This window comes from Chelonoidis abingdonii, chromosome 10, assembly GCF_003597395.2.
Source record: "Chelonoidis abingdonii isolate Lonesome George chromosome 10, CheloAbing_2.0, whole genome shotgun sequence".
In the NCBI taxonomy this organism is placed as follows: domain Eukaryota; kingdom Metazoa; phylum Chordata; order Testudines; family Testudinidae; genus Chelonoidis; species Chelonoidis abingdonii.
This window is the reverse complement of record NC_133778.1, coordinates 46,607,053-46,623,453: the sequence shown is the minus strand read 5'-3', so window position 1 is coordinate 46,623,453 and position 16,401 is coordinate 46,607,053. Positions and strand designations below refer to the sequence as shown.

Here is a 16,401-nt window from a genome sequence, read left to right as displayed (position 1 = left end):
TTTCCTTATTCGACTTAAAAAAATCATATTTGCCATTCTTTACTTTACATTTGACAATTTTTACAAGCCATTACACATATTGATTCTGCTTACCATATGACATCAGTGCTGAGATGGGTCCTTAATGGAGAAGCAAAAGGAATGAGGTGTCAATGTCAAAAGAAGTAAATATCAGTCAGGAGGACATTAGGGCTATACACAATTAAATAAAGGTGCTAGGAATCAATGCAACATGTCTTTCAAATTCATGTTTGCTTATCTGACATTTAATTTAAAATTGATGAGTGAAGTCCTGGCTCCATTCAAGTCAATGGCAAAACTCCCATTGATTTCAGTGGGGCGAGGACTTCACCCATCACTTTTATAGGTTTAACATAATAAAACATTAATTATAATAAGAAACATGAACCTCACACAAAGTCCCCCACAATCAGAGAAAGGGAAGACACCATAAAGTCCACCAGAGACCTTGCTGTGCCGATATAATTAACCAAGAAAAGCTGAGATACAACTGCAATGGGCACCAGTACAAACCCCTAAACCAGACAGATTGAATGTAATAGAAATGTTTGGTTTCAATTCAAATTATCTCCAGGTGCAATGTATCAATTTTGTAAATTCCTACATATGAGAATATATGGCATGTGTGATCTGTATGCCAAACACTTGTTCCATAACTGAGATCTACATCATGCCCCCTAGATCTGTTCATATAGCCTGGTGCCCTGGAAATGAGTTTAAAAGGATAATATAGGCTCAGGCTGTATTATATCATGTAGAGTTGCCCTTCAGAGTGAGTCCTTGGGGCATCAATGACAGGGTCAGTAGCCCAGCTCTGGTGAAGCAGCATTGCCAAGGAGACAGGAGGGAAGGGCACCAATAGCTAGAGCTGGCCTTGAGGCCCTGGGATCTGAATGGATTCCTGAGGATCTGCCGGTGTTGGGGGATGGGTCCTTCATACTCTTTTATGAAACAATAGTCTGGGGTCTCCAAGAGGGGATCCCAATGGAGACTTCCTCCTATGGGTTTTTTCATGGGTGAGCACAATCTGGATCTGGAACTACCTGCTAAACCTGTAAGTACAAATTATAATAATGTATGTACAACTGAAAGTGCTTATTACATTTGTAAGCGATCAGCTGGTCCAGATAAGATGTTAAAAATTAAGGGCTAAACACTCCCCTGAGCTTAAAGTTCTGCTCGGTAGAGGGATGGGACCACTAGGAAGCCACTTACAGCTCACTGAACCTGTGACCCCAGCAGTGGCCCCAGCATGAACTAGAGCATTGTAGGGGCTAACTTATGATACTGGAGTATGATACCTAAAATTACATCCTCTCTCGCCCCACCTAACCCCTCACATCAGCAGAGTTCTCCTTCATTAGAAGAATTATATGTTGACTGACTAGCCAGATTCCAGCCACACATACTGCCTGAGCAGCACAAAAGAAGTCAGAATATAAACCAGAATCTAGCCTTATAAGTCTAGAGCATATATGTAATATAACAGCAAATACAAATTGTAATGTATGCTCACCAACTCCCCCCATAGATACCTATGTAACTAGTACTGTATTACCGTCCTAGACACCAGCAAATCTCATCATATCATGCCACCTTACACTGGCCACATGGTATATTTTAATTTCTAACATTGTGAAGTTATTGCATTGTTCCACTCACAGGATCCATGTACTGATACCAATGTTCCCGTTAAGTTTTCTCTATGTGAAGGACAAATTACTGCCTGTGCTGAAGTTTAAAACTTAAGTGCACAACCTCTCCCACTACCATTCCCTACATTCCTCCACTTTTCATTCACTCTTCCTCCTTACTATATCAATTCATTCTCCCTCCTCATTCATTTCTTCCATCACTTTCCCTCATCATCAATCTCCTTTTTACTCTCTCCCTTCTCCCTTTCTCATTTCTCTCCCCCTTATCTTTCTATTCTCGCTCTCACAATCCTGATTCAGTGTATGGATTGGGATTGTGTGCTTACATATATTAACACATGGATCCAAATAGTGCACGTATATCACACATACTTTGGCTTTTCAAACTTTTGTCTGAAAGGTGTGTCAATATCTGTATAATTCCTCATCCAACACAACCTCACTGCACACACACCCCAAACTAATCCAAGGCACCAATCCTTAAGCATTCACACAACTTGCAAAACCAAATCCATTCATTTTAGGGAAACTTAATACCACTGAAGTGCCTTGCCTACCTTGCCCCAAATTTTTAAAACATTTACTCTGGACTAAGATTTTAAGATTGTTAGGTATGGGGGGCAAAATCAGACTTTAAATAGGAAAGGGGGTCGAATCCTTCAATATTGCAAGTTGCTGTGTCTCTCCATCATCTTGGTGAACTTTCTTACCCTTGTATGAGAACACATCAGACAGCAGGTCTGCAGTTCCCAGGCAGGACAGCAGATGGTGTTCAGTTGGCCTTTTATCAGTTTCTTGCCCAGTACGGTATACAGCTAGTCCTGTTGCAATGGATTGCTATTAACGTTACATTACTGCATGCTGAGTTTTATTTATTTTTAGTTGAAAGATACACAGCCTTCCTAAATCAGCTCTGCAGAAGAGAATACAATATCACCTTCCCCAGAATCCTGTCAGTTCTTTTCTTCTTGTTTGTTTAGTCCTATTGTCTAGTGTAAAAATAAAGTTTTCTATTTACAGTATACTCATTTCAAATGAGTATGAAATATGAAGCAGGGCAGCTGAATGCAGCTGGGCAGGCAACTTGCTACATAGATTTTTTAGTTCAGCACAATCTAGCTGCGATCATCAAATTACAAATATGTTTTGAATGATAAACAATATAAAATCTTTACAGGAAAGAAGCAAAATACATTTGTGCTTTTAGTTATTGCTGTATATTTTTGAGTGCAACTGTATGCAATGGGTGAGCTATATGGTAAACAGAATTACACTGGACACGTATTTGATACATTTCTGTATTTATTAGAGGTGGTTGAAATTTTTTGAATTTTGTACTTTCAAGGAAGTTCCTCATCACAATTTGATTTTTTATGAAAAACAAACATTTTTTTTCCTAAATTTTGTTTTTCAACCAAGTCAGCACATTGTAGTGAACTTTTTTTGTTACTGTTTTTCTACTATTTTTGTTACTAAATACACAACACGTGCATATTGGTGGCGGTTGTATCTTGGGGGAATGGGTTGTAAACATGTCCCCTCTCTTCATGACAATTACCCTGGAGGTGTTCATCTGTCCAATGACTTGTCAGCCAGGACTATACTGTTTGGGCTATGTGACTTGTTAAGGGTCCCCGCCACTGCCTGTCAGTCAGAGGGGATCTGAAGTCCCACTGTGGGTTTTAGAGAGGCACAGCACATGCTCATAACCTGCTTCATCATTCCCCAGACATGACTATACCTCACAGAGCAGTGATGGCTTTCAGTGAAGGAGGATTTTCCCCCCTCAGGCTACATAAAAGACTCTAGTGCCCCAGAACCTGGCTAAACTGTGCAGCTCCAGCTAGGCTCCATGCCATGGATGCATCAAGGCTGGGGGTTTGGCTGTCAGTGAGTAGAGGTATCATACCTATGCAACGCGCCACAAATCAATGGAGCTGCAGCAATTTATGCAGGCAGAGGAGTTGGCCCACTGTGTAGCAGCTATGCTACATTTTGTGAGGACAATGAATATAATTGAAAGTAATACCAATACCGTTAGCAAATATGATAAATTATTCAGATTAAATGCAAAGCATTTAAATGGCTCTGTAAAATGTATTAAACAGCTGTGCCCTGTAATTGGGAGCTGACTGATAAACTGAAAAATACTGAATGTGATGTGAATTTGACTTTATCTCTGAATTTGTTATGAGCTTGAACCATAGCCTGGAGGCCTGGCTGGAGGTGCACCTGGCCTTTTCATTCATGTTTTTCTCCAGGCCTATTCTGCAGCCACAGAAGATCCAGTGCAGCAGAACTGGTGTAGTTCCAGTCTGGCTGGGAAAGAGGGGCTGGATATGGGAGAGATGTTCATGGGGCATGTACACCCTGTACAGCATGGAATGGGTGGGGGGGCAGGAAGCAAGAGAGAGAATGGGGTTGGAGTGTGGCCAGAGGATCTACTGCTGTGGACATGTAGATGCTATATATCAGTGGTCCCGAATGTGGTGCCTGTGGGTGCCATGGCGCCCGCCAGGGCATCCATGTACGCCCACATACTGTCCGGTGGACAAACATCCGCCAAAATGCTGCCAAGAATCAGCAGCATCCAGAAGCGTCGCCGCCAAAATGCCGCTGATTCACAGAGTGAAGCTGAGGTGTTGCAACCAGCAGTAGGTGCTAACGACCCTGGCTAGGTACCTAGCATCTTCAATGGGACCATATTCAGGGTGGCTAGTCAATCCCGCTGCCACAGCTACACTCCGTTTTTAGCATGATAGCTTGATTGGAGCTAGCACAGGCATGTCTCCTTGATTGGGACTCACACTCCCAACTCCAAGTGTAGACATACCCTTAGAGTTATTTAAAGCCAAAGTTTAGCTGTTCGCTGTGGTAAATTGTGTCAGCGAGTTAAAATGTCATGTTTGAGACTAAATCTCAGGTATGAATAGGGTGTTCACCTCACACATGGGAAAGGGCTAATACAGGCTGAGAGATCAGTTAACCTGCCTGCTTGCACCTGGAAAATGGCCAGTACTAATTAGAAATAAAACTCAGCGGTGGGAGAGCATGGTTTGTTTCCATAGAGCTGAGTGAGCCCAGCCTGGGAGGAGACCCAGAGGAGAGGAGGTAGAGTGTTCCTTCTCTTGGAAGCAGCCTGAAAGAAGGCTGAGAAGCAGAACAGGCAGGCTATCCACTCCAGGGGTGAGCTGAAAGCCTGACTGGAGGCAGGGGCTATGTGGAAATGTAGCCTGCCTGAACCCCTGGGTGAGGGGAGGAGTGTGCTAGCTCAGTCTAACTGTCCCAGTCAGTAGACATGCTGAGACTGTGCCAGACCTGGTGGATGGCAATACAAAGTGGAGAGTGCTGCAGGGATTCTGATGGGCACTGTGTCAGTTGCTAAGGAATGAACACCTGGGAGTTTCTGCATTGCAGATGAGCCCTATTGCTTGCTGTTAGCACAGACTACCTATGTGGACGGAGCATCTGTGATTACAAGGAGATTTCAATACTGGCATCAGCTGAAGATATCACCTCCCACCCTTAACTACTTAACTCACCTGCCCCATCTTACTGATTGCAGGGTAGAAATTATTCCAGCAATGCTCTGTAGTTGTCACACTGTACTGGAGATGTAGTCCTGCTTTTCTTTACAATGAACCGAGTGCATAATGGCTGATGTAGAAGGACATTAAGCAGAACTAACAGAACCCCGGGTTCCCTCCGCCCTGTAATGTCTATCCCCACTACTTTCTCCCTCACCCCCAGAAGCCAAGTTTAAAAATGCCTGCTCTATTTTCGTAGATAATAACTAGGCATTAGAGCAGATTAACAATGATGCCCAGGCAACTTAGATGAAATAATGTTTAGAAGTGGACTATCTACACACACACACACACACACACACCCCTTTTAAACTCTCCAGATATGCCCATCCCTCCAAGCGCTTCTTATGAATGCTTACACAGCTTATGAATGACTCATTAGGTCAGAATCATTTCACTGGTTATACTTCCAATATTAGATGGTAGGGGCTGATTTTTAAAGGTATTTAAATGCCTAAAGCTACAGATAGGTGGCACGTTAAATCTTAAAAGTACCTAGGTGTCTAACTCCCATTTCAATCTGTATCCTCAGACACCTAAATACTGATTGTCTGCTCAGTCATACCTATTTTACAGTGGCTTCTCTGGAGTTACACCACTGTAAGAGAGTTGAGAATTAGGCCCTAATAAATTCAACTGACTCGTATTCCTCATTTGTGAAATTACCCATTATTGAAAGTACTGTTGTCAGTAGAACACTCAGAGAGGCCCATATAATCACCATTTAATTAGCCCTGCTTCATGTTATATTTGCTTATTTTACTGTTAACTTTCTCAGAGCTATAATTTTTTCCTTTTTACAATTAGAACAGCTGAATTTTAATTACATTACCAACAAAAAGCTCATTAACGTCACTTAATTGGAGTGTTTCCAAAAAAACCTTAACTGAACTGAATATTTTCTGAAGAGTTCCCATCAAAATATAATTTAACCATTACAAACAGCTTGGCAACAACATTTACATAAAGATTTATCTTTCTCAGAAGAATCTTTTTATGTGAGGAAAATCAGATTTGTTATCGCCATCCACAAAACAAAGGGAGTTGTTATATCGAAGTTTGCTTCCACCTTTTAACTCCATTGGACAAATCCTGTATTTTTGTCATTTTAGTTAAATTAAGGTCTTTGCTTTCCCACAAAGAAATCTAAGGCACTATCAGACAGGGTAAGACAAAAGCTTTCCCTATTGGCAGGTTAGTCCATAACTGCCCACCTCAAGGTTTCTTGCACCTTTCTCTAAAGCATGGTACACTGGCTACTGTCAAAGACAAGAAGCTGGATAAGATGGACCCTGATCTGATACAATGTGGTAACTCCTATGAAAGTACGCTCATAGAATTATTTGGTTTGCACTGGTTCTACTCTAATAGAACAACTTGTCCATTTCCCTGCATAAAGGCAGGTTTGATTTAATTCTCATATCATCCCTTATTGATGAATGCTTAGTCTAGGGCTCGAATGTCCCCACTGGTAGTGATTTCAAAGCCCAGTTCCCTTTTGTTGTTGTTGTTTGTTTATTTGCATTGTGGAAGCGCCGAGGGACCCCAAAGATAGACAATAAACCCACTGGGCTAGGCTGTGTACAAATTCATAACAAAGAGACCCGCTAAATGCGTATCATGGTAGTGACCTTGTCGATGCCAGGAAGCGTGAATTTAGGGTGTTTTCTAAATATATACCATGAAGTTTTCCTTCTTTGTCTTCTGTCCATTATTCCAGATTCTGTTCTCATGGACTAGCAATGAGTATCATCTTTATAACATCATTTTGTGTATCTGTAGATAGTTATGTTATCCTTCTAGCTTCTCTTTGCCAAGTTCACTTCACTTTTCCTCACAGATTCCATTTTTCATATTTTTATTTAGTTGATTTCTGAACATCCTCTAGAACTTGACTAGGTCTCTTTTGAAAGGGTGAGGTGACACTTACCAAGTCTGCACCCTGTAAAAGGACTCTTCCCAAGCAGCATCCCCCCAAACATTGAGAGCGAAGCAGGGCCCAAAACTTTTACGGTTATCACAGTGCAACTTCAGTTACACTGATTTCAGTGAAGTTGCGCCAGTGTTAAACTGGAGTCATGCAGTGGTGAATCAGGGCCCAAGTATCATTGGGATATCTTTTAAAAAATCTGTTTTTAAGTGAATTAACATTAATTGAAAACAAAGCGAGAAAAAACTGAATGATTCTTCTCATTTCTGACTGAATGGTATTAGAGATTCAGTTCAGTGGTGCTATTACAGTTAGAAATTTGAGGGAGGCTAACTGGCTAACAGAGAGGAAGAATGGCCCAGTGGCTGGGGCACTATTCTGGGACATAGGACACCCAGATTCAATTCCTTACTCCACCATGGACTTCCTGTGTGACTCTGGGAACTCTGTGCCTCAGTTCCCCACCTGTAAAATGGGGGTCCCAGCAAGGAGATGCCCATCGAAACTTCATGAAAATGATGCCTCTGCCATGAATTTGGTCACTGGATACACACAATGTGGCTAGCAAGTTCTGCATAAGAATGGAAACAACTGTTGGGATAAATAACTGTGCTGAGCCTACTTCTTCAACCCCTTAAAATGAACCCAAACTGAAACTTGGTTTGACTTTCAAAAGGTTTGGTAAACAAAAACAAAACAAAAACGAAGCCTCTGTGAATGTTTTCAGATCAGCCCAGATGAAGACCAGAAACGCTAAGCTACTGACCTCACTCATGCTAGGAAACAGTGGAAATCTCAGGAAAAGACTCTTCTTTGGAACTCAGGATTTCAAAGCCACCAGCACTGACTAAACTTTGGACAAGCATCTAAGCTTCAGGATGATTATACAAACTGCAATTCCAAACTTGGTGTGGTACACCGAGCACTAGGTTTTGTCCCGGTTACTGTGGTTGGGACATTAATTAGCAAATCACATTGCTCTCTCAACAGTTATTAATGTAACTAAGCAAGCGTATTCAATCGGCTTTACGTCTTCTTCCCAAATGAGCATCTATCTCTGGAACATGAACCAGAGCCCAGAACACAAGTTTTATGCAAGATAACAATAATCAAACATAGCATTTTAAATTCTGGTTTTATTTTTTTCTAACAAGCCGGTGTTAAATGTGCCCAAACTTGTAGTGGTACATTATCTGCTATTATACAACATCAGTAACAGATGTAAACTCCAAATTAAAAGTATCTTAATCTTTAACTATTAATCTGCCTGCAGAATATACTTAATCTGTGCACAGTTACAACTGCACTACATCAAGGCACGTCTAGCTCTCAGTCATGTATAAGATGCTTCACTGTGCTGAGAATACCTTTGTTACTCTGACAGGAAAAAACATTGTTTGAGGAAGTGGGTCATATGGGTGTAAAGATGTTTACTTGAAAGGCCTGGAATTCCATGGTCCTGATCAGTGTACCACTGAAAAAGAAGAAAAAAACCCAACAAAGCACACTTGATTTCTCCATCCTAAAGTAATTAAACAATCCAGAAGCTTGATCTTTATTAATTATTATTATAACTCCATGAAGGTTGCAAGGTGCCTCACAAAGGCAAATGGGCAGTGACTTGGTAGATCTTTGTTCTTTTTGTGTTAATTATTTTTGATCAGTTTTCATTATATTCATATTCTCATTGAACAAAGTTTCTAAATAATCTGTGATTTGTGAGTCCGAGTGGCTGTCTGGTGAGTTAGTGGCATCAAGCCAGAGCAAAAACACTTCAAGATGCCCTCAGGGACAAGAGTCCTTGGCACGTGTTGCATGTTTTTAGCAGTAGGATTGTTAAGAAGACAGACTTGGCTAACAAAGTTTTACTTTCACCAAACAGCCCTTGCCTAAAAATTGTGGAGTTCTGTCCAAATCATTCAGCATTATATCAGTGCCATAGGCATTATATACAGCATCCTGAGAACAGTGACTTGGGTGGATTATGTTATACCTTGGACAGCAGCAATTATTTTCACTTATTTTTAATTGGACAACTTGCCTTAAGTTATTTCTATCCAGGTGTCATAAAGACACTCCGAAATCCAAAGTATTGTTTTTTTAGGCCAGGTCCTTATCTTCTCTGCAAATGCAGCAGAACCAGCAATTTTTTTTTCTGTATTGGTGGGGAATTCAGGAAAAATCTGAACTCCACACAATGGTCCATATGTTTATGGAATGCCACAAACCCAAGTGCCATGGCGGTTTCCGATGTACTCATGTGTGTGGGAGCTCATGGACAGAGGTAGGACAGGGACAAGGCTGGTGTATCTTTCAGTAGCCCAGGACTGAAGGTTATAGAAGAAGCAAAGCTTGGTATGAATGCAATAAATGTTTTGTCCATTTGGCCTCCCTTTTGCTCTTCTTTCATCCCTTCCACCCTTCTGTCTGTTCTATTCTCTCTGCCCCTGCTGCCCTGCATAGGCTTCCCTGACAACTTGTTCTTTTCTCCCTCTGGACCTACTATCCAGATACCTGAGTTCTGGAAATTACATTATCTGTGTTCCCCAGACCACAAGCTACACTATGGGACTCACTGGGGTAAAGTGAGCGTCTTAAAAATGTCCCCAGGTGTAAGAGGAATTATAAGCCAATGCTTAAAAAGAAAAATAGTCTGTTGTTATCTACCATTGCCTGGAAATCCACCTGTGCGTTAACCAAAGCTTTAGAGATCTGTGCTGAGTTCTGGAAATGTACATTATCTGGAAAAGGGAACAGAACAAAAACGGAAGAGTGGGTTATTAAAATCTGGTAAATACCAGATAGCTTAAAGCTACAGTGCATTAAGTTCAGTCCATCGATTATCGAGTGATACAGCTGACATTACTAACAATGAGTAAGCAACTCTTTATATACCCTATGGAAATGGACCAAACATCTAAGTACTGACTCTAATCAAAGTCAAAGATGCTTAATGTTTATCAAACAAAGAGGTTGTCACTCAGTATTTGAACTGCCTTCGGTAAACCTCACCATCTGCTGTTCCATGGATGAGAAGATATTCCACGTTTCGGAAATTCTCTGCTCTCGCCATCACAGTTGAATTCTGTTCAGGGAAAAATGAACACTTCAGCAGCTGCAATTTAGACCACTTAGTCACGTAGGTAAAAGGCTTTCATTGCATAGTATAAAACTAACTGAATCATCATATAAACTAGCACTATAATGACAGTAGTGATTATTTATTACTCTCTGGGCTTGGAATGAAAGCCAGATATATTCTCTAGGCTTTTCCCAGGGCTAGTTGACACAAATCTCAAGCCTCCACCCTATCCTTCCCACTGGCCACAATGCCATTCCTCTTACACCAAAATGCTCTGCCAGAGGAGTTTGGGATGAGGAGTTTCTGCCATTTGGATGGGGTTTGGAAATGAGCATTAAGGGCCTAACCCAAAGCCTAATTAAGTCAGTAAGAGCCTTTTCACTGACTTCAGTGGGATTTGGACCAGGCCCTAACTGTGTTCAGAACTGGTAGTATGTTTGTGGAGGGAATCAGGGGAATGAATAAAGGATGGAAATTTCCTGTTAAACCTTTAGGAACCAGCAATGTGCCCCAATTTAGAGGCGATAATCTGATTACCTAGGGGGTTCATGTCATTTCACCACAGTCTGCACAAAGCAGCTTGAGTTCCACACCAAGTAGTCCCAACAACAACCGGTAATCATCATAATTTAAACCCATAACTGGTGAGGGCCCCCACCTCCAATGCTGAAGGTAAGCAGCATTATCTGAACTGACCCTGTCTGTTCCAATGGGACAACAAGGACCCTTAAACATAGAATATTTAAGACTATTAAATATAGGAAAAAAGAGTAAACTATAGGCAGGTGAATTCTGTGCTAGTAGCTCTCACTGCTATAGAGCTGATACTACTAGGGCTAGAAGATGATTTCTCTTCTCCACTACTCCCTTCCTCCCTGCTAATGTGATTCTAAGTTTGAGGAAAACAAATGCAATGAAGAGAATTCTTACTTTGTAGTGTTTGAGATTATCTGACTCAGTTGGAAGACCCATAAATCGCTCTGTGTAGATGGATGCTATTATATAAAAAAAAAGAGCTGTAGACAAAATATATTCACATCTAATGGTTGAATACAATGAGTATGTGTTTAAACTACACACAGTTCCATTAATACAGCCTAAGTGTATTACTTGTTTTAGACTAGTTCTGTGGCATCCATCACTGTAGTTCCTGGCTGCCTCACGCTACACTAAAACCAGCTACATACAAAAAGCATTGATGAAGATGAATTGATAAATATACTGCCACTTTGTCTGCCCTGCAGAAATACCCAACCTAGAGTGACCTAACAAAAAGGCTGAGCAAACCGGTAAGTTGTGTACCATGACCTGAGAGCTATCAAACGTAAGCTTTGGCAGTCTACCTGGAACACCCAGTCCCACAGACAAAGGCTGAGATTGCTTTAGCTAGTAGGATAAATTCCAGGAACCAATAGCTAGAGTAACCCAGCATATATCTACTGCCACAAGGGGACACACAAGAGAGACTATCAAGAGCTTTATTGTAACCAACACATTACTTTATACTCAGAAGCAAGGAAGAGTCCCTTAGGATTTCATCCTGGTGACCCTTCCTGTTCAATGTGTATGCAGACACTGTGGGAGAATGGGAGACATAGGCTGCAGTATAAAACCCTGTGCACAGGATATTCAGGTCTTTGTCCATTTTTTACTGACACCAGATGCTGTCTTTCTTAGTCTTTGACTGATGTAGGGACATGGGTGAGAGCAAACCTCTCTGCATCTGAGACTTTCAGCTGGGGCACCTTACTGCTTAAGAGCCCACTCAGGACACCTTTACAAGTGCTCTTCTATGGCTGCCAGGCTGTTTAGTGAAATGCTATGGAGTTCCTACTGTAATGTGCACCTCACAGTTCAGGAGAATGAGAATCCGTGAACTGCAAGATGGTAGCATTATGTCATTAACTGACTAGCTATGAATGGCACAAGGTTCTGGAGAAAGGATACATTTTACAGCCTCATTTCTCTTACTGGAGCAGGGTCCCATGTTTCCCAGCACCAGAACCATCATTAAATAAAAGTTGCTGAAGCTCAATCCAGGTAGGAGGGAAGAAGAATTACTCAGTGACTACCCTTTTGGGAAGAAAGGCTAGAAATTATTATGCAGCCATTCCATCTGCCTCAGCAAAGGCCCACAGGATAGTCAATGATAATTTATGGTCAGTGTTATCAGAGACTGCTGACAGATCTAACACAATCAGTACACATATCTAACTATGTCTAGGGAGAAATAAACAGTCAATGTCCTAGGGCAGTGCCATCTGTGTGCCACATATACGTTTGTAGCTCATCTGGGGGGCTCATGGAAATCTGTGGAATCACAATACAACTGCAGTGCTGCAACACCACTTTTTCAATAACTTTCTCCAGAAAGGGGAGGGGGAATATATTGGGCAATAAGGGATCAAGCTGTGATGTCACAGGCAATTTTTTGAGCAAGAGTGCTTGCATAATGGTGGCTGATACCTTACCCTCCCAACAAGACGCATTACATTCACAGTGAGTGTAGTTACATGTAAGACCCCTGTACAGGGTCAGCATGATGTCAAGGATGCTTTGAGTAAATGAGAACACAACAGACAGAGGGAGGGATAGCTTGGTGGTTTGAGCATTGGCCTGCTAAACCCAGAGTTGTGAGTTCAATCCTTGAGGGGGCCACTTAGGGATCTGGGGCAAAAATCTGTCTGGGTAGTGGTCCTGCTTTAAGCAGGGGGTTGGACTAGATGACCTCTTGAGGTCCCTTCCAATTCTGATATTCTGTGATTAATGCAACATGGCATTCAACTTGTGTGCCAGGAAATGGGGGCAGTGGTTGAGAATCTTCATGGAAAGTCCTGCTAGGAAAAACGTTTGAAAATACTGGAGATCTGGTACAAACATTCCATCTCAAAGGCAAAAAATTGTCCTTCAGAAATATTTTTATGAGCTGCAAGGATAAGTGATTTCTAGAAGGGATTTCTAGAGAGGGGTGACTCCCTCAAAGGCAGAGAAATCACCTCAAAGTTGTCCCCTCAATTCAGTGGCAGACTTTACTAGAAGTTCCAGGAAGCCCCATCCAGCACATCACTGAATGCATATGGGATGCATAGGGGGCTTCACGGATTCACAAATGAGATTAGCAAACCTTCTGCCAGATCACAGTATTTATTCCAAAAGGCTGCGTGCAGCTATTGGAAGCAGAGAAAGGATTAAATACAAGCTTTGAGGAATTTTATTTTGGTGATGACAATTTCTTTTCTTTAAGGTTTCAAGTTGTTGAGCTCTTGCAATAACGTCATGCTTTCTGAGTCAGTGTTTATTAAATGTTTCTATACCGTAATATTCCCAGCTGGAGACAGGAGCCACTGCCATTCCACATTTAAATACTCCACTGCCAGATCCAAGTGCCAGAGAAGTTACATATCCACCATAGGACTGGAGAGAAATCACAGGCAGGTTAATGCTGTGCAGGTAGCTATTTCTTTGTTCTCTGAGAATCCAAGTAACAAAACATTACATTCAGAGGAAACATTTGCTTTAATAGCATGGGACAAAGCAACTAGAGGTTTTACCTTCAGCAGAAACTGAGTCTGGCTGACTCCTTGTGAGGAACAAAAGGACAAGACAATTCTATCTAATCACTTAATCTCTTCCTACCATCTGTGTTACTGCTTCATTGGGGACCCTGGTTCAGGACAAATCCCAGTATTCCTCATCTACTGAATTACCTAGCCAAAAATGGAATTTTGAATTTTATATTGAATCAGCCCGATATGTGAGGCCGTGGACAACAAGTTGTGGAAAGATATGGATGTTGGCTTTAAAGTAGACTACAATACCCCACGGAAAGGTCTGGCTTTTGTTAAACGCCTTAAGAATGTCCATGTGCTGCAGAGCTGCCCAGTAGAGCTGGTTAGAACTTTTTTTTCCTAGCAGAAAATTTTGACAGAAATGGATAAAAAATCATTTTAGTCAAAATTTCCTATGGCAAAGTTAGACTTTTCAGCAAAAAATTCCAAGCCAAAAATTTCTATCTGAAAAGCAAAACATTTCAGCTGAAAACCAAATATTTTGATTTGGAAATGCTGCTGAGGATTGTGTATCTCATGTCTCTATGATCCTCTATGGGCCAGGCTCTCTGGGCAGACTACATCTCCCAAAATGCACCTCAGTGTCTCTTCTTGCTGAGTTACTGTGGTGCATTCTGGAAATCCCTGTTGGTAGCACATTATAGCAGATGTAATCCAACTAAAGGACCTGACCCATAGGGAGAACTGGGGTAATGAGGCAACCAAACTATCATTCCCATGAAGCATGTCAGCAACATTTTTTAAAATAGATTTTTTTTCACCCTGGTTTTAAGTGTTTGTGTTTCCAACAAAAAGTGGAACTTTTTCATGGAAAAAAAAACTTTTCACAAAAAAGTCACAGTCAAAACCCCAATTTTCCACCAAAAACAGTTTAGAGAGAAAAATGTCAACTAATTATACTAACTAGAAAGCCTGACTGGACTGAAATTTGTGTTTTCTCAGCAATAAAGGGAAAATACTCTACCTTTATCTATCCCTACATATGATTCTGATATGTTTTCTTCAAGATTTTTGGATTCTTTTCTGCAAGGGTGAGGAAAATATTCTTGCAACTCATTAAAAAACTGACTGAAGTTTCCCCTCTGTCCTTAATAAGCTAACTGCTGAGGTAAAACAAAATAATTTTACGTTCAGAGGAAGAGAGATAGGAAGCTTTTATTTACAAGATGTTACGATGTGATTTTTTTGTTTGTTTGTTTCTAACAGACTGAGGGTCTGATAATGAGCAGCAGGCACTAAGCATCTCTCAGATTCAGATGCTATTACAGGAATATTGGGGATAGGAAGTATTAAGTAACCTTTGAGTATTATTTATTACTCCATTCAAGATTGGAGAGAAAGGACCTTCATTTAGGCCAGGATCTGGCCCCATGTCATTCGCACTCTATTTCATTCAGCATCAAGTTTCATTTCTAAGGCCTCTAGAAAACAGAACGACTCCAGTCTCTGGATGTTAAACACCAGAAAAGTGGGGAAGTTGAGTTCTGTTTGGCATCCTATCCAAATAAAGAAGCTTAGAACCTGATGCCTCAGTATTGACCACCTCAAATACATAATTGAACACATGATGGCCAGTCCACATGGTTGCATAATTTCCTGTTCCTGAAACCCATCCACCCTTCTTAAAGGATCAGCTGCCAGCTGTCAAAACTCTGTGGGGCAAACAATTCCTCCACCTCCCTCCTGCTGCTGGCTCCCGGCCTGACCCTCAGGCTGGGAACTAGCAGGGGAGAATTTGTTCATATTTGGAGAGCAGGCAAGGGGAAGAATCAGCCTGGAGTTTGGAAAGGTTCTGTGCAAAGAGGTGGAGCTGGCAGCTGAGAACAGTTGATACTGAGGCCAGGTCTACACTGCGACTTTAAATCGGTTTAATGGCCGATATACCGATTTAACGCTGTATCCGTTCACACGACGTCGTCATTAATATCGAGTTAAACGGCTCCTTAAATCGATTTCGGAACTCCTCCCAAACGAGAGGAGTAGCGCTAAATTCGATAGTGATAACTCGGATTAGGGTTCATGTGGACGGAAATCGACGTTATTGGCCTCCGGGCGGCATCCCAGAGTGCAGCACTGACCGCTCTGGACAGCAATCTGAACTCGGATGCAGCGGGCAGGTAAACAGGAAAAGCCCCGCGAACTTTTGAATTACATTTCCTGCTTGCCCAGCGTGGAGCTCTGATCAGCACGGCTGGCGATGCAGTTTGAAATCGAAAAAGAGCTCCAGCATAGACCGTACGGGAGATACTAGGTCTGATCGCTGTATGGGGAGACAAATCTGTTGTATCCAGCTCCGTTACAGAACACGAAATGCCAAAGCGTTTGAATAAAAAACTCCAGGATACACAGCGCTGTGTGACAAGCGTAACGGGAAGCCAGAGACTCAAATGGACGCTCATGAAGGGAGGGAGGGGGTACTGAGGACTCCAGCTATCCCACAGTCCACAGCAGTCTCTGAAAATTATTTGCATTCTTGGCTGAGCTCCCAATGTCTGTAGGTTCAAACACAGTGTCTGGCGTGGTTCAGGGAACAGCTCCTCAGTTTATTTCCCCCCAC

The 16,401-nt window shown here is 41.7% G+C and overlaps 1 protein-coding gene across 3 annotated transcripts in view; it reads right to left on the bottom strand.

Moving 5' to 3' along the window:
- Window positions 1-8,314: 8,314 nt before the first annotated feature.
- FAP (fibroblast activation protein alpha) overlaps window positions 8,315-16,401 on the bottom strand; it is a 54,647-nt gene continuing 46,560 nt past the window's right edge. For all 3 annotated transcript variants that reach the window (XM_032803562.2, XM_032803563.2, XM_032803564.2), the window contains 5 exons: window positions 13,590-13,689; window positions 11,206-11,270; window positions 10,206-10,278; window positions 9,861-9,934; window positions 8,315-8,667 (listed from right to left, as the gene is read on the bottom strand). In XM_032803562.2, coding sequence (XP_032659453.1) covers window positions 8,566-8,667; window positions 9,861-9,934; window positions 10,206-10,278; window positions 11,206-11,270; window positions 13,590-13,689 — 414 coding nt within the window. In that variant the 3' untranslated portion in view covers window positions 8,315-8,565. The remainder of the gene's footprint in view (window positions 8,668-9,860; window positions 9,935-10,205; window positions 10,279-11,205; window positions 11,271-13,589; window positions 13,690-16,401) is intronic.